The sequence below is a fragment of the Bombus pascuorum genome, unplaced genomic scaffold, assembly GCF_905332965.1.
Source record: "Bombus pascuorum unplaced genomic scaffold, iyBomPasc1.1, whole genome shotgun sequence".
Classification (NCBI taxonomy): Eukaryota; Metazoa; Arthropoda; class Insecta; order Hymenoptera; family Apidae; genus Bombus; species Bombus pascuorum.
In genome coordinates, this window is record NW_026869750.1 from 205910 (window position 1) to 225570 (window position 19661).

Sequence of the window (19661 nt, forward strand, 5' to 3'; positions counted from 1 at the left end):
CCACTTTTCTTATCAAATATTTACAAGTTTTACCATAGATAAATTAATACATTTTGCTAATAGATTAAAATACTTTACGGCTTTTGTTCTTTAAATTACAGAAACCATCAACTTTTAACTTGTTTCGCTATATTTATATATGTCATATTCTGTGAAAATTTACCTTGTAAATGAACGATACCATCAGCTTTTCCAAGAGCGTTTACGGACGAGCAAACGTATTCTCCAAAGTCCCTTTTTTCCAGAGAATTGACAGTAAGATTCATCTGCCAAGAGTAATCGTTCAACGCGTATTCTGACATTTTATATTTTTCACTGGGCAGCAGCTTTTCACCTGCGTAAGAAACGACAATATTACACTGTTTTTCATACATGCTTATTTATACAAACAGAACATACGTTTTTTTTATAAAATTACACAGAACGATAGAGATATGTGCAATACGTGTAACGAGTTTAGCAAAATAGTGAAATAGTAACATATAATCTTCGAGTATTTCGCGAAAATAAATTTACGTATTCGATAAACGGTGTGCCGAAATCATTAGCAGTGTCACGGAGTCATAAATTTTATTATTTATTTGCGTTTAATTTACAATCAATTCTCGTAGAGAATTTTAAGTAAATTTATCTGGCGTGGTACTATGACATGATTAATAAGTGTTTATAGTATGTTTGATTCTATTTGAATCTAGTGCTAAGGTGTAATGTCTTTTTAGCTTGCGGATCTGTTCCGACGTGTCGAGTAGTCGAGTAATTAGAGGGTTTTGGTGGTTGTTAACTCTTGTGTTATGTCTATTGCTGAATTTGGATATTTCTTCTTTGACTGTGGGTATCTCGATGTCGTGATGTATCGTTTCGTTGGTGACGTACCAAGGTGCGTCTATTAGGGATCTTAAGGTTTTCGATTGGAATCGTTGAAGAATTTCCATGTTGGAATTACTCGCTGTTCCCCATAGTTGGATTCCATAGGTCCAAACAGGTTTTAATATGGCTTTGTATAGTGTAATTTTACTTTGCGTATTTAAGTTGGAACGTCGGCCGATGAGCCGGTAGAATTTTTAAAATTTTGCTTTGAGTTGCTGGTTTTATCTAAGATATGTTGTTTCCGTGTCAATTTTCTGTCCAGAGTCATGCCCAGATATCTGACTGACTCTTTATCTAGAATAGGTATGTTGTTTATCGTCACCTGTGGGCATGTTTGTTTTCGTAGAGTGAAAGTTATGTGGCTGGATAATGTTTTCGTTGATTTTGAAGCGCCATTTGTGGAACTAGCGCTCTTTATTGCCTTGATTTATCTGGACAGATCACTAGTTTGGAAATATTCAATGTTCTTAATGAATATTTTCAAACACAGGATTCAGAGTGAGGCAAATATCGCGTGAAACTCGTGGTAAGAAAATTGGGTCAAACGTAAACTGGTCAGACTCGTTGTTTTAATTTTGTCGATATCTTTTCGTCTCAGTTACGCGTTATTCGTGCGTCGCATTTGCGCGTTCAAATAAATTTTCTAAACATAGTAGAAAAATACTCCTGAAAAATGTTTTCAAAAAGAAATTTTAACGTTGACGAGGACAGCGAGAACTGTGCTGACATTGCAAATAATGATTTTTTGGATATTTTTAAGAGTGACAGCGACAGCAGCGATATTTTATTTCCTGCGCGAGAACGTTGTAAGTGACTGGTTATTGAGGACGATACCGACGATCAAGACCGCATTAATTATCAACAATCAGAGTAATGGATTTCGAAGGGAAAAAATAATTTTATATCAGTTTGATGCAAACAAAACGCAGTTGGACATTTTTAATATAATATTTGATAATATGTTTTGGGAAAATATCGTAATAGAGACAAATCGGTATGCAGAAGAAATAATAAAAAATGAAGATAAAAGGCGAAACTTGGTTTCCTGTAGATTCTAATGAAATAAAAATATATTATAATGGCTCAGGTAAAAAATCAACAATCCAAATGAATTGGTCTAAGAGTTATAGAAACTAAAGTTATAGAAACGCCAATATTTAGAGAAACGATGTGATTTAAAAGATTTCTGCAAATTATCAGATTTTTGCATTTTACTTATGAATTTTCCGTAAATTATTTCGAAACGTTAGTAATTTAAAATAAGCATTTATTCAGAAATCGTAATAAAATGGTATTAATTTATTATTTACTTCAAGATAATAAACCCGTCTTTTTCACCGATAAATCGCTTGTAATTATTTATCAAACATCTTACAAAATTAAACCAGTTGTACCTTACACGTGTTTTTATGTGCCATTATGGCACGTGTGCGATTGTCATAACTTTGAACGCTTAGCCAAACCGTGCAATGGCTCGACGTGTGACTGACCTCGTTTATAGCACACGCCATCGGTACTTAAATCCTAGAGCAAGGGATTAAGGTCGTTTGCGACACTATGTGACACGGTGGATTCGCGACACCGATGTCTCCTTCTGCACGCGGAAGGGTGCTGAGGTGGCTATGGAAAGTGGAGGCTCCTTCGCGCTTTTCTCAACTGAGGAAGCAAGTAGAATAATTTTGAAGAGGGCGAAAATCTGTTTTAATAGAACCTTTGCTGAATGGTGAGCTGAGTTTGTATATATGTCGAACGTATCAAATCCTTTCGGTGAACTTGATATCCTTCTTCAATGTTTTTGTACAAGTATTTTTATGGTAAGAAATCAGACGGACGCGCTTAGAAAGAAGCTGGCTCATTGGATGGTCGTACGTAAGAAGGAGATACAGAGAATTATTTCAAGATTTCGATTACTGTAGATGTCAACACGAAATTTATATTTAATATAATAAGTTAACATTTAAGGGTATAAGTTAAAAGCTTTTGCCATTATTAGCCTCGAAATGAGGATCCTGGTAAAGGTAACCTCTGGATTAATAAGCCTTTCATGAAAGATATCACTCATGTGCACTTAATTATTGCGCACTTAAACAAATTTGTTCGAGCTGTCTTCTGACGTTACTTTAACGCCCATACGTAGTATGCGATATTGTCAGAATTTTCAGGCATAACCGGAAGAAAAATATCTACCTCCTAGAACTGTTGAATTGCTGGTTTTATTTTCTAGCTATTTACGTGAGAAGACTCTCTCAGTCCTGTCGTTTGTGAGAACGAAACAAGGAAGCAGAATAAATGTCAATGTACCGCCTCGTTTTTCAGAAACAACACTCTACCCACGGTTATCAACTATTCTTGTAAAAAAATAACAGTAGCTTTCGCACTAATTTTATTCCAATTAAATATCCTTTAAAAATTTCAATTCTATTATATTCTGTTTCAATTTTCAATTCCTTTATTAGCACTTTTTCAGCTGCTTGGTTTCTGGTTATTTTAAGAAGTTTTCATCGCATAACATTATATTCAAAAATAAATAATTAAAATACTACCATACAAATAAAAATTTTCATCTCTACACTGCAGTTTCTAAAATAATTATTCCGTTTTCGCCAGTCCTCAGGTATAAGAAACTTAAAAGCCACTGTTATAGTAACTACAATTAAAAGAAATACGATATATGATTTCATCGTATATAGTCGTTTTAAATATTTAAAGCGGTCAAAGAGAAATTTGGAATTATTCTCATTGGAGCAATCGATCTTATCTACAATACATGCTTTTAAAAAGATTCTGTGAAATGTTAAAAATTTTCATAATTTCCGGTTGCATGTGACTAACTGGATTATGGGTAACTAATCGTTGCTTTGATCTTTCACCGATGGATCCTATGAAACCCGAATATCGCTTGCTTACTGTCGAACAAGTATCTATTTGGAGAATACACTGACTACATGTGCACGTATTTTCTCCATTCTCTTTAACAGAGAAAGTTATTTCATGTGTAATTATCTTGCTCTAAATAAATATCTTCCTAAAAAAGATATCATTATATTCATTGAGATTTAGTTGCGGGCTACTTACGTTGTTACTGTACAATTGTTATTGTACGTACTGTTATGTTCGAACGCCTAATATTTCGCGCTCGCGATCATAGCGACAGCTTGCGTCGCTCTTGCTAAATTATTAAAACGATTGCGAAGACAGACAGGTGAATTCCGCATTACGCATTTCACACGAGATAAAAATAAAGTTATCGCGAGCGTAACAAATTCGTGTTAATATAGTGTGATAAAAAGTCGGTGCTATTGTTCCTCTCACCCACACATAACACGTACATACAATTCATTAGGCAATTAACGTGAAATTGAAGATTGTAAACAGCCCAGCCATCTTAGTCAAATGCGCGCGCCACAGCGAACTATACGTTTCTCACCACGTTCGGACAAGCCAACACTACTAAATTTTTGTATTTTATTATATACTGTACTTTATAAAAAGAGAAAACGCAGGCAATTAATTGGGAACAATTCCAGGTAAACGATAACTGATTAATAATAATAATAACAAAAAAGAAAACGCTTTACTAAGGTCAAAATGGGAGATCTCCCCGATCGGTTATGTAGCAATTTACTTCAAAGTGGGGACATCTCCTCGATCGGTCATGCAGCTATTTACTTTAAAGCATTTACTCCCTATTCGATTGGCTAAGTGTGAATCAGGGCAAGAATATTCGTCGATGGCCTGGGTGGTTCAATTGGGAAAGCAGTCGTCGAATGAAAGATCCGAGTTCAAGCCCAAGGGGACAGCAAACTCGATTGGCTGAATATTTTCTTCCTTACAAGATCGCTTTAAGGAACATTTCAAATAAGCGAAGAAAAAGGAAGGATGCGATACTTAAAGGGCTTATAGCGCTCATCGAGTGGATAATCGTGTAACGAACATTGATTTTAAAAGTAATCCTGTCGATGTGAAATCAATTTTTATTATTTAGTAGCGTTTCGTATCATGACTCTTCACAGCACATTGAATTTACACGCTTCATAGACATATTTGTAATACAAATCTTCATATCAGCAATCATATATCGATGTACATTTTCAGATATCGCTTTCGTTCTACTGTTCAACACGCATTTCCTACTCGCTGTCGTAAGTCCAACGCATTATTTATCAGCGATGACCAGACCAAAGTTTTGAAGCTACCAAAAGAAAATTCAGAGAATTCAAGTAAAACGATCGAGCAAGCTAACCTGCTGGACCTCCTCGTTTTATCCGCCTCTCTCTGAAGCTTTGATTTACATGCTGCCTCGCGTTAGTCAGTTAACTGCTTTCGACATGTATACACGTCAACCTAAAACATTATTTCGGTGCGGTTGACGCGTATATTCGTCGTGTGAAATAAAAAATGCCATTTAGTGTAAAAACGCAAAATTTTAATAAGAAATAATATAAATGACATTTAATGGTATGCTTCCTTTATACTTTCAGTAAACCTATTGTCTATTTTATAAAAAAAAAAAGGAAAATAGTTTTTAAAAGAAGATTGAATATTTGATTATTCTTTATGGTATATCGGTTATGCTCCGTATAATGTATTGATCTTTGTAAGTTGAGTTGGTTATTTTCCCTAATGCATCAGCTATTTCCAGAATTCTTCCCTGTACTCGTTTATTTTTGTTTACTTTATTGCTTTGTGACGACTTTTAGGTTTTTAATAAGAATACCTTTTCTCAACAATGAATTGTTAATTTTTATCGAATAAAAATGTATTCCTTCTTCGTTTTGCTTTACTTTTTCTGTAAAACTCATAGTACAAGCATTTACGCTGCGGTCGACGTGTATACTCGTTATTGCTTGATTTTACCTGCGTACTCCGTTTACCGATACCACAGTCATTGACAGCCTTTGTACCTCTTCTACCACCCTCAAAACATATTCTTTCGTACAAACGGCAGAAACAGATCGCAGTCACATAAACTTTGAAACGTTGGAAAAGCTTCTTAAATAGTTTAGGAGAAGGAAATTGAGATATTTTTTGCGTACGAGCAACGTAATAGTACCATTATAACGTAATGCCCGTCATTTCCGCGTGACAATAATCATTGGAACTAATAAATAATAATGGAATTATTAACATCACGAGAATAACGTTTATCTTGCTGGATGAATACTAAAGATTCGTGCTACGTTTGCGTGTGTGAAGCAATGTTTGCTAGTATCAGTAATAATCTTGTATTTACAACCTTGAAATAATATTTCTGATTCCTGCATGTTCGAAATATGATCAAAATATGGAACGCAGATAAATAATAAAAGTCGATTTTACACGAAAAGGATTACTTATCTACTAATCTGTTTATCGTAGTACATATCTGTTACTCGTGTTGAGTGCTATAAGCCTTTCAAGTATCGGACACCTTCTTTTATCAGCTTGTACAAACTGAGGTGCGAGATATTTAATACATTTCTAAATAAATTGTACTCGGAAGGAATTATATAAAGGAGATCTACACACAGCTCGGCATATACGGAAAAGCTTGCATCGTATAGATCGTCTCAAATAATGTACAATACCAGACACGACTCGAGTTATAAATATGTAGGGACGATCTAACATTGCATCGCTTCGGCAAAAATCGGTCCGAATCAGCCCAAGAATGCCGACACGCTGTAAAATGTTATTTGATATTGATATCTTGGTTTGTTTCAAGTTTTAGAGGTCCACTCCAACAGCAGGCGGGTCGATCAACAACATGGAACGATCGCGGTACACGTCTGCGACTATCGACTAACGAGGATGGACGTGACATTAAATGGAACTTTGTATCTCGGATTCTTTGTGTCTCGACCTGGAAAAAGACGAGAGTGTTTCTTATGCCCTCTGCGACTTGCTACGGCGAACATGGGGCTTATATTACGGATAACTTGTCTGTGAGTACATCCAACATCCAACATCAATCGTCAAAATGGTAAAGTCAGCGTTATAGAGATGTAAAGATAGAGCACGTGAGCGAGCTGAAAAAACGATATAGGAATAGAACGAGATCCGCATAGAGACCCTCTATGTCCTTGTCTAATAACGTAAGCACATTCGGTGCGCATGTCTATACAGCGTCTTCTTTGTATTCCCATATTCCCATATTCCCATATCGCATCTATTTATGCGGCAACATATGACTCGTGTACTCTATCTTTGTATCTTTATGGTGCGAAATAAATTCGCTGTAACAGCGAAAACATCTCCACTTGTTAAGTTCTCGAGCTGTAACCGACGGTTGACAGCGGTGATAAGCTACGCGCATAAGTCGAATCCCCAGCTTGCCATAATTTGTTTGATTTTAACGTACACGCAATTGTTTCTTCTTTAAACGATCTTTGTTCTTTAATTGCAAAAAATGCAAAAGATTTTCCATATGAATATCGTTTGATTGATTTAAAATTAAATCTCTTTGACTTTGTAAAAAATAGAAACGTTTTGTTAAAAGAAAAGAAAGGGGAATGTTGAAGAAGCTAGCTTAAAAGGTTATAAAAACATATTTTGGTTTTAATAGTAAATTACTCATTATGGTATACATTTGTATGTGTGCTGTTTCATCGAGATGTTGGTTTCGAAGGGAAAAGTATATATCAGATTGTGCGGACTCTTCTTGGCTTCGATGAAAACAGCGAATACGTTAGACTCATTTTTCACTATTATTGTCTACTTAATGACTCATTTCTAAATAAATTGCGTTCAAAGAGAGTTTCCACCCGTTTTTGGCCCCTTTCTGCCTGGTTTTCGTTCGGTCAACTTGAAGATCATTTCTAGAAGTGACGAAAGTGATCCAAGTTGACAAACAATTTGAATATAATCTGTTTCTTGGAGCGTTGTTCAACTTGACCGAGTGAGAAGCGGACGGGCGATCTGCTTGATATAACTCCTTTAGAATGTAATTTATTTGGAAATAAGTTGTGAAATGTCGCTCACTCCTGCAAAGTTGACGAAATAGTTCAACTTGTTAGAATTATTTCTGAAATTCGACTGTCTTCAATTTGTCGTTAATTGGCAAATGTGTCGCATATGAAATTGTTATATATCCATAACTAAATCTCAAATATCATTTTTAGATTTCTGAAAATGTTTTATTTAGATAACAGTGACAATATATATGTATATGAAACAACTTTTTCTGTTAAAAAAAGGAGAATACAAAGACATACGTGCATGTGTAGTGTCCTCCAGATAAGCACAGATCTCAAAATAAACAAGTGTATTCGCAATCCAGTTAATCGCCTTGCATCGGAAATTATAATTTTTAAACTTTTCGCAGAATCTTTTTACACGTATGTATTGAGGCGCAAGTTTTAATCAAGACGGTTCCTGACTTTGTTTCTTTTAGATATTTACAAAAATTGTAGGTGATGAATAATATATTGTTAGAATTTAATCTTAAAGTTAAGATTAATAATCTGTGGAAGACACAATGTTTATGTTAAAATAATATTCGGTGATATTTATTAAACAAAACTACAGAACCAAATGTATATAAGCGAGTGATATAATCAACAACGTATGGAGATTGTTGACAGTTGGCCAGTAACTCTCAGACTAGACGATATGATCCTTAAATATTTTGAAGCCCACTCTCTATACAGTAATGAGTATGACCTGTGTAAGTGTCCTGTTCAAATGCCTGTGTGGGTATCTGTGTAAGAGTATTTGTGCCTATGCGTGTAATATCGTTGTATTGCAACATATATTTCTATTTTGCAACGCTTTGACTATTACACGTATTATATTAGGTCACAATGCACAACATTTTACGTGTTATATTATATTATCGAATTATGTACTATCCATTCTGTTCTATCAAAATAAAGATCACAACGTTCGACAGATTAGGTTTCATGTTTGTATAAAGATGCGTCGTTGTAAAATACGTGTCTGTAAAAGAAAGACACTTTTCGGACAACCTAATACTTATAATCTGGAAAAAGTATTATATTCGTTTAATTCTTTTTAATTTAATTTAATTTAACATTTATGTTTACTTTTTATCGTCGTATATTTTTAACCTACTTATATATTAAATTTTTATGAGTTTTGTTTAGAAATAGCTATCGCGTTGTAACTGATTTACTTAGAAAACCGAAATAATCATGGCGATGGTGTAAGATTTAGTACATTCGTATGTAGTCGATTCCAGTATCAAGTTTCAAGTAAATTGTCATAAATTGATAAGTCACAAAATTAATTTCAAATACCTTTGTTCAATTTCCAAAAACATTTTCGTTAGAAAATTACGTATTAGATAATCTTTTAGATTTCTCTTTAGTCTCTGATATTATATTACAAGAAAGGAATCGATTTAGTTTGAAACAAACCGTTCTTCAAGTACTTTAAATATCGAAACAAGATACATATTATACGTATACAAGCACGCATTACATAATAGTTATCGAAATGGATAAGTAAGGTTAATATGTCTTTTTGCAAATGTTAATTCGTCGGCGATTGATAAATATCAAAAGCTGTTTATATTTTTCTCTCCTTAATTTTATGTATTTTAAATATTTAATTGTGATAAATGTTCATTACCAGTATTTTGGTGCCAAGTATTTAATGCTTGTGGCGAAGCTTCTACCTGGCATTGAAGAACAACGTCACTCTCGACCGGTGCTGCTACTAGTTGATTTGTTACTTTTATAACAGGTGCAACTGAAACAAAAATAGTTTTGTAATTATACCCACATATATAGAGGGAACGAGAATACGAAGAAGAAATATCATTTGGATATATTTTATTATTTAAATGTAATTGTATGCCTTGCTCAAATTCCTATTTTTATAAATACGTCCAAACAAATGCAACCTCGATAGAGACTTGTTTCACTCGCTAGTCACTAGATATTATCACTTTGGATATTTTATATATTTACTAGAATGATTCAACCAAGACAATGCAACATTATATATTATTAAAGTTTACTATAGTACTTTATTAGGAATTTATATTTCTTTCTTATTAATTTATACGGAGTATATTTATTTATTTGAAAACTTTCACAGTTTCGGAGGGGTGATACAACTATCCTATTTATTTGTCAAGTCCTATTTGTCAGGTGTCTTCAAGGTTTTCCTTTTTTAAATGGAAATCATATTTTTTCTTTGCAGATTCTTATTCCACGGGAACGAAGAAAAGGCGTTTATGTGGAATATTTTTTTTTATCAGACTTTGTTTTAAAAATGTATTTCAGTATTGTTGCTCTTAAAATAGAGATGAAAAATTAAATAATATAAAAAACGGAACCCCTTTGATGTTTCTGGTCATTATTAGATGATAAGGTAAAATCAATAACAATGAAACTTTTTGCACTTTTATTTTATTACGCAAAGAATTACAATAATACAATCTGCTTCCAAATTCGATTCTTACTTTTCTCAAGGTTTCTTTTATAATACGTTGGCAATTCACATGTTCCACCGACGTCTGTGCGTAAATGCACAGATTGTACCGTGCTATCTTGTTATCTTGATTCAGCGTGTCTCTCGACTTTTCTACCATTGACTTAATTTGATGGTGTGAACTTGCTCGTCGCGTATCTCTCGACTATACCTGCATAATAATCTACACGTATAGCCTGGTATAATATAGTGCAGTGTCTATGTATTCCTCGCAGTTCTTTCCTCTTTCTTTTTGTTCATACCTTTCCTACAGCCTAACTAACCGCATAAACTCATCGTTGCGCTATAACTTTTCTTCCGATTCTAACATGATGCTTCTCTAATCATTTATTATTCTTCGTTTCAGCTTCTTAACATGTTTTGGTCTTCGTTGAATGGTCGTCGACATCTTCTGATTCGTCGATTTCCTTTTACGAGGACATTTAAAGTCTATAGTATTCAAGGAATAGCAAAACTGAAATATATTTTTATTTTATGAAACATCTTTTTAAGACGGAGTCTGGATAAAAAATGTTCCATATTAAAGCCCCTTCGTTTTTCTGTTTCTACAGCAAAAAGCTACTTCAAAAAGACCACTATTAAAAAAGATGCAAATGTATAAATAATATCTGTATTATATATGAGTAAGTATCCGTTGATGACATAATATTACGTCGTCCAACTTTTTCGATTCAATGACTTTAGGTACAAATAAAAGTACAAACTAAACTTGTATTTTGACCGCTACAATCGCAATCGTGACCACTATGCGGTGCTGCACACGCTGCAAGATTGTCCAAAGTGGTTGTCAGGGCGTCATGCCCCTCTGTTCGTGCACAGGTGTTAGGTGCCCAACGTAGCTAGCAGCTAAGTAATGCTCTTTTTTAGGAGAAGGAGGCCGCGGAGGACCACAGGTGACAGCAGGTGTTCGTCGACCGTAGCTGACTACTCCTGAGAGTTCTCTGCTCCCTCCGATGGCTACGGCCCGCTGTGATCTAGGACATAGTTCGGGTAAGGGCCCGAACTGCCGGAGACAAGCCATCCCCAAGGAGAGTCTGAAAGAGGCGTAGACCGAGTTGCGCCCTTAATTCGTGATCTTTGCGTGATCTTCTCCCAAGGCAGAGACTTTGACTACAGTTGAGGCTTTAAGGGGTCGTTCCCATACTTGCATTCCAAATGTGTGTATTTATCGAAATGCTCATCTCTAAGAACAAGGTACGTATAATAAAACAGCTTCTAGTTTAAGAATTTGCTTAGTTACTAGTAATTTGTATAATTAATTGTAACAACGTTTTGTTTTCCTGCGTCCATCATGTTCTCAACAGCCGAGCGTGTCATAAACGCGATTACTTCCAGAGATTCATAAAAGTGATGCATGACCTTTATATTTAATCGTGTCCAAGCTTCACGCTCGTCCAGGTACCGCTCGCTTATTCTTCCCACCAAAAGCTTCGCGCCAAGGATGCCTAACGCCAGTCAGTATGAATATTTTTCGTATCAGCCGAATGCAAGCTTTGCTGACAGAAACGTTTCGGACGCCGTTAGAATCGCTTCAACCGTTAACGAGGCTGGATCGCTCTAGTTTTCGCACGAAGAAGTTAGTGAGAATCGCTCGAGTTTCCGAGACGCTCGCGTTTCTCGTCCGTTTCAACCCTCGTACAGAGAAGATCAAAGCCGTTTGATGCTTGGACACTTGTGTCAGATTTATGAATCATTTTCTTCGTGCTTCTGTAGTTTTGTTCCAATGGTACAGCCCTTTTGGAAGCTCCACGACATCGTTTTAGCTGTATATTTCGTACGCCTTTTGCGGTTAGTTAATCGATTCGAGACTAGTCCACTTTCTCAATCACTATTAATCTAGCGATTAACAAGTGTAGTGCATCGTTGAATGGATACGGACGCGTGCAACAAAACACAGTTTGTTTAAACACGTTGCCCCTAAATAATTACATATACATATTGCAATATCCTGGAAAGATTGTCTAAGAAATATCGGGTGAACTATAAACAATGTTGCGAGAAAGCCAAAGTTCCGACAGGCCGAAAGGATCGTCGGTCCTTTAGTCAAATAATTACGCGGCAGAAGGCGTACGTGGTGGGGGCATGAGAAGACGACAATGGGATGCTTAAGGGAGAAAGACGGATTAATGGGCAGTCGTTAATCGAAAGTCTAGTTGCGAGGAGTTAGTTGCGAGTCGAGAGTCGAGTTGATAGAGTCGAGTCGAGAGAAAGTTGCCGAGTTGTTATGAGCTGTAAACTATTAGTTGTGAGTTGTGAATTATCAATGTAGTTCACTGCATTATGTTCACGTTAAATAACCATCGTTTCCTTTTTAATCTACTGCAAACAAATCCATCTATCAATAAATTTATCATACAGGATAGAAATCACTGGAAAACCTAATTTCTAACATTTCTGAATAATGATCCTATAATATATTTCCTTATACCTCTACTAACTCAGACACGTCAATTTTATCATTTTAATTTTCCGTACATGCCCTCAAGCTTTGTTTATAAAAACCTCAAATATCCTATATAATATGATATAAATCAAAGAAATGTGCATTAGTGAAGACAGTTTGCAGTAGTGATGGCAAGTAGACAAGCAGAGACTCTGCAGTGTCAACGTTGAGTGCGAAATTCTTCGTCATATTATGGTAGTTGTATTTGAATAAATTTTTATTTCTAAATTTTTATTACATGGAACGGAACGATATAGGTTACATTTTTGTAGGAAATTCATTCGTCAAATGTGATATCAGCGTGATGGCTATTCCGAAAATTCTTTACTACTTCATTACTAACTTCTTGTTATCAGAAGATATCCTTGTTTTCTCCATTTCGCGGCCAACTCTTTTGGAGACAACGTTTCCCTATCTTAAGGCAATGCAATCACGAATCGCTTGCTATCCTTACTTTAAACAATTACATGTAACTTCTTGTCATTAGGTCTTGGTATCTATCACATGTTGTTCTAAAATTGAGTAGCACAAGCCAACTGACACCGTTGTCCTTAAAACTACAATGTCCCTATTTTGTACAACCAGTTGGTAACTACTTAGCCGTTGCTACTATTATAGGCGAAAATTTTCAGAGGTGCAATGTGTTCGTCATGATTAATTAAAAGGACGTTATATGAACTTTCCAACGAAATAAATATGGAAAATCCAAGAATTGCTAACTATGCTTGAAAGCTGTGTGTGCAGTATGATAGAGTTCGAGACATGGGGTGAATCGGAACATGTGGAAAGCACGGCTTGCAGGCAAGCAGGAGCTGATTCAGCACATTAAAATAAGAAGGAAAGTTCGTATAAACGTTTTCGAGTAAACGCTTGCTTTGTGTTACAGTACCTTCTTACCTGCCTTTAGAGAAATTGCTCGAATCGACCAGTTCCAGCTTCTACGAAATCGCGAATGCGTCGCGTCATAGATCGTCCACTTTGTTCGAACAGCTTACACGGGTTTGTCGGAAAATTTGGTTGTCACATCAACCGACGTTTTATAAGTAAACGATTTTAAATGCTCCCGTATTTGATAATCGAATGGTCCGGAAATAAGGCCAGCACGATTTATCTATTTCCCAAGAAATCGTTCATCCGTGCAATGTTTAGCATCGAAAAATAAGCTGTCAGCGGAACGTAAGGTCACATTAGGCATATGATGTTATATGAACTTTCCTTTTTACTTCAGTGTGCAGAATCAACCCCTGCCATATTTTCCACGTGTTCTGACTCACTTTGTATAATACATGAGAATGATAATTGCAAATATATTTGTATAATAACTCTACGATAAGCGCTTAATAATACATACAGTGAACTTGTACAGAGTAACGTTTGCTGACAGTCGGAGGCACATTGTTGCTGGCTATGCAAAGATAAGTGCCCATTTCTTGTCGAAGAACTCCGGTCAATTCTAGCGTTTCACCCACATAAGTTTTTAACGCTGAAACATGAAAATATATATTCGTTATTTTTTAGCTTTGCCTCTACATAAAAAGTAACTTCTTTTTATTAAGACACATATTTATTAAGATTCAATAAGATACACTTTATTATCAACGAAAGGCACGAAGTAGTAACATTTTAAGCGAATTCGCATTCATTGAATATGCTGATCTGCTTATGAATAAGAGAATATTGATCGATAATTATTAAGTGCAATTGTTTGTGACATGAGAAGAAGCAAAAGTAATATTCAAGTTTAAAGATCTTTAGCTTAGTATTGAAATATGTTAATGTATTTTAGCAAAAGCAGATAGAATTGAAATATTAAAAACATTAAAAACATTAATATCTCGTATTGCTTAAAGTTGTGTTTCGAAGGTAAAATTTGTTAAACACCTTTATAATTTACATACAGTGTGTTGCAAACTATTACTAAAATTTATCGACGATGCTTCTGTCTAACTCGAAGTTAGACGAGTTTTGGGCGAAGATAAGTTACGAGTAAAGAATTATTCTGATGATCAGTTGCTATGGCAATTAATATCAATAATGTATTAGTTTTATATTATGATTGTTTGAATTGTCGTTTTGGAAATTGCCCCGTCATTTTGTAGTTATGCAAGTGCAAGTATAGTATGTAGGATTTACGTAATTCAATGACAGTGTTTTTGTGTTCTATAGAGGCCATGGCTGGCAAATTAGTAGTAGCTTGTTATAATGTATAATTTATAAATTAATTTATAATTTAAAATTTTTTTAAATTTGCGATAATATAGTAATTTTATAATATATTCTTTTGTAGATCTCCATGCCATAATATAATAGTATAATACATATATCTAACAACTTCTACAGTAGGTTTATATTAAGTAAGTTCTTTTTTCAAATTGGACATATGATTATTTAAAAAGTTACAGCCTCTTACTGTAAAACTAAATGTTAAAAAAATGGTATCATCGACCACTCGGTTATTAAGACATCGGGCTTTAGTCTTCAAGATTAGAGATCGTGGTATACATTACTTGCACAATTCTATCAAACGTGTCTAAAAATAGGATATTTCAAGAGCGATCCTTTTGTTGATTCCAAACTCACTTGGTTAAGTCCGAAAACAGAAATTGAAGAAATAAATCTAAAATAGATACACAATGCTCGAAGTACAAAATGTTAAAAATATCCTAGACAACTTTATGCTTAAATTTTTAACCGAATTCCGATATTTATCGACTGTTCGAACTGTTCTATTTAACAGTTTTCATAAATATTTTCATCTCTCTAACTAACCAAGAAAAGTTTGTTTGAAAAGTCTTACAGTATCGCGCGCCGTTTGGCGCAGTATGAAAGCAACCAATGAAAGTTTGTTCTGTTTACTCGTTTACCAGTTATCAGTAACTAGAGAATTTATTCTGCAACCCATGATCAATGAATTAAGTTCAAGTTATCATTTATTTATCATCGTTACATTTATTTTTACTTTAATCGACTTCATTTTGTCGACAAAAGACATCTACGGTCTTTGTGGCTACTTTTAAATTCTAGTCCTTTGTCTGTGAAATTATTTTGAAAAAACGATATCCGTGGTATTAAAAAGAAATCACGCAAAGTAAATTAAAAGTAATCAAACAAAGTTATCTAACAAGTGGCCATTTTTAATTAGCTAAAATCGTAAATTCGTTGACAATTACCTGTTGCAGCCAGTCAGTTTCTCAGCCCCCTGATGCGTATTGTATTCCAAGTTTATTTTTTACCGACTTTTATTTAACGTAACATAAATATACACAACATTGGCATTCACCTGTCTTTTAAATATCAAGGTTGAATAGCACTAGGCTTCACAATTTTTAACATTTAACCGCAAAATTCTCAATACATAAAAGATATAACTTAGAAAACACGAAGCTGGCACCCCGCTGGGGGTACCCACCCACATGCTATATTTATTTTATTTTTTTTTTTTTATTTACCAATGAGATATAACACTTTACCAAATGTCCTTCAGGACAAATTGTAAAAACCAAAATAAAATAAAAAAAAAAAGAAAAAAATTCTCAATTCTCAACCTAGTCTCAGTTCCCTATCAAATATTACGATAAGTAATCAGGTTACTTCTTGATAACAATATGCGTCGATTGTATTTATATTTCATAGATACTAAAAGAATGCCTTGGGAAGGATAAAGTGTACAATTTATTTATTTTAATTTATGATGAAAAACGCGTCACTAGTTTGTTTATGTAAGAGATAAGTACTCGTTAGTTATAAGAATGCAATGATTTTTTATTTTAAGTTTAACTAACAATTGCCAAGATTGAAAGCTAGTTCGTTTATGATTAAATAAGTATCGATTGTTTAAATTTAATTATTTTTGTTTTTACTTTCAAGTTTGCCGGCAATTATCAAGATTGGCAGTTAATTTGTTTATATTCTAGGCGATTACAAATTACTATTGATGTATGGTATCGGATGTCCAAATTTTATAAATAATTCTTGAAAAAACTATATTATGATCTTTCAAATTGATTACATGAGAATTTTATCGAAATCTCAGCCCTTGGGTAGCTTTTTAGTCCTTTATAGATAGTTTTTAACCCTTTTATTTCGAGCGCCGCATATCCGGCATCCAAATGACGTATATACAAATGCTATCTGTAGTCAATAATATACAGGGTGCGCCGTTAGAATTCGGACAGAATTCAATTTGTAGTTCCCACCATATTAGAATTCAGATGTTTGTGCTGATTGACTCTGAAGTTAGTTAAATATGTCAATAAGTCTTCTATAACCTCAAAATGACAGAACTCGTTAAGCAAAACCCGGAATACGATAGAAGAGCGGCGATTATAGAAAGTCTTCGCGCCGGGAGAACGCCGGTCGAAATTATAAAATTCTTTAGCTACCCAAGATCGACGGTATACGACATTGCTAAGAGATACGCAGCCTCAGAGTGGTTCGAGAAGGGTTCTCCTTCTCCGGCGAGAAAAGTTCAGGTTAGGGAAAAATCAACAAGGACGCCAGAAATTATTCAAAGGGCCCAAGACATGATTTTGGAAGATCCGGGAACTTCTCTCCGAAAATTAGCCTCCGTCTTGGGGGTGAGTGAAACGATTGTCCGTCGAATAGCTCAAGAGGATCTTAGATATGCCTCCTACGTTCTCAAAGTCCGTCAGATGCTCTCCGAGGCCGCCAAGCTTAAAAGATTTGCCCGTTGTCATTTGATTCTGTGTTCGTTAAAACACGAAGCTGCTGGCCGCATTAGGTTTTTTTCCGATGAGAAAATTTTTACTGTGGATGCCAAAGTGAATCGGAGGAACGACCGTTGGCTGGCCCACAATCTCGAAGATGTTCCTGTTGTGGGCAAAACCAAATTTCCAGCAAGTGTTCACGTTTTGAGCGTTGTCTCAAGTGAGGGCGACGTCATGCCTCCGCACTTCTTCCAAAAAGGCGAAAGAATCACAAAGGAGGTTTATTTGGAGGTCCTGAAGACAGTAATAAAGCCGTGGATGGAAATTACGGCTTCTGGAAGGCCGTATTTATTTCAACAAGATGGCGCACCTGCTCACACAAGTCATCTTGTTCAAAATTGGCTCTCTGACAATGTGGACATGTTTTGGTCGAAAGATTTCTGGCCTCCTAACAGTCCCGACCTAAACCCATTGGACTATTACGTGTGGGGCGTTATCGAGAGACAAACTAATAAATGCAGGCACCCCAACGTCAACTCCCTACGAGCTGCTATCGAGTCAGAATTCGCGACAATTAAACGCGACCAGTTGAAGTCAGCGTGCTCGCGCTTTAGAGCAAGAATAGAGCAGGTCATAGAGGCAGAGGGTGGTTACATAGAATAAAAGTTCTCAGCAAGGACCCTTTAAATGAGATATAACAACATTTTCATGTGTTTTTGTGTATTGACTTAAATAAACAACTTTCTGCACAAAACTTCTTTTGTCCGGATTCTAACGGCGCACCCTGTATTTTGTCGTTATCGGCAGAACACTTTTTGTTGATTTTATTCACATATTGGATTAATCACTTCTTAAAGTTGCTCGTTGTTGAAACAGCATCAAAACGTTTCACGTAATATATTTCAAACATCCAAACGATCGTATACTGCTAAAAAATCTATCAAATCCACTGACAATGAAACGATATTTCATATACGGTTCTTACAAGAATTATTGGTATTTGAGACTTAGGAAAACGTATATACAGCAACCACGCACACTGTGCGTATTTCTGGCGCGCGTTTCCGTTCAGTGACAGTACTTTGGCGAAAGGGTTAAAAAAATACCGATAAAATCACATGTAGCTCTCTAATTGTCTGGTCGCTTTTGTAGCAATACCACTATGTCCTCTGACATACTCGAGGCTTCTTACAATTCACAAATTAAATGAATAACTGTGCAAGCGAAATCGCTGTGAAATATTTCCCGCTTCTGTGGAATCATCCATTTGGACTTGAAAATTTAATGCGTCGCCGGGATTAGCGTTACCCGAAGTACGCCGCAGGAATACATAAAGATATTTCCCAAAATTTTGTATTGCTGGTATGATATTGCAGAAATACAAGGCCGCAGTTTCTTAATGTTGTCAAAACATTCAGTTTTTTTTCATCGGTCACTTTTCGCGTACTTTGTATTGCTCTGTCAAATTTGAAAGTTTATATCACGATAGCAGATGGTGCGAAAGACGCAAGTTTCTAGTATTTTAGAGATGTCTGAACGTCAACTGCATTGAAATATTTTAACACGTAAGAGATTTTAAGGTCAAATACATGTTAAGACAATACATACGAGGTAAATACACAAGAATGTAATGGTATATCCCCTTCGATGTCATTCGATTTTTGTGTCATTCGTCCTTTTTCCCGATATATTTGAGCGGTTCGAGATAAACCGAATACACTTGTAAATAATTTCTCTCAAAAGTGGCAGCAATTAATACTTCTTCTACCGGAGACAAATAATTGTGGAAATATTTAAAATGTAAAAGAATAGGAAGCTCATAAAACCTGTTCACTTATCGATGCAATGAGCAGAATTATACATATTTGCGATAATGAGAAGAATATCTCTAATGATATTTTTAATGCATCATAAGGCAAATACTATAACAAGATTTGACGCGCTCTTTCAATACCGCTACTATCAAGATGTACAAACATTAGTACACGTAATTAGCCTAGATCGTGTCGAAGTAGTACGTCTGTACATTTAACGAATTTTTAAAATCAAAATTCTTTTCAAATCACGTTTAAAATACAGTTATTCTTAGAGTATGATTTAAAATAAAATCTCTGTTTTACTTTTTACGTAATCATTACGTAAATCATTACTAAAGAAAGTTACTTCCCAGTTGTGTTACAAAGCAATCCACTTTGTACATAGGTATGTAATGAATTGCCAGAAATTTTAATGAGAACGAACTTTTT

General features: G+C 35.1%; 1 protein-coding gene across 3 annotated transcripts in view; it reads right to left on the bottom strand.

Annotated features, from left to right (window-relative positions):
- The window catches only part of LOC132915889 (lachesin-like), a 55870-nt gene that overhangs the window by 14533 nt on the left and 21676 nt on the right, over positions 1-19661 (bottom strand). For all 3 annotated transcript variants that reach the window (XM_060975654.1, XM_060975656.1, XM_060975657.1), the window contains 3 exons: positions 14100-14231; positions 9439-9558; positions 164-334 (listed from right to left, as the gene is read on the bottom strand). In XM_060975654.1, the coding sequence (XP_060831637.1) occupies positions 164-334; positions 9439-9558; positions 14100-14231 (423 nt within the window). The remainder of the gene's footprint in view (positions 1-163; positions 335-9438; positions 9559-14099; positions 14232-19661) is intronic.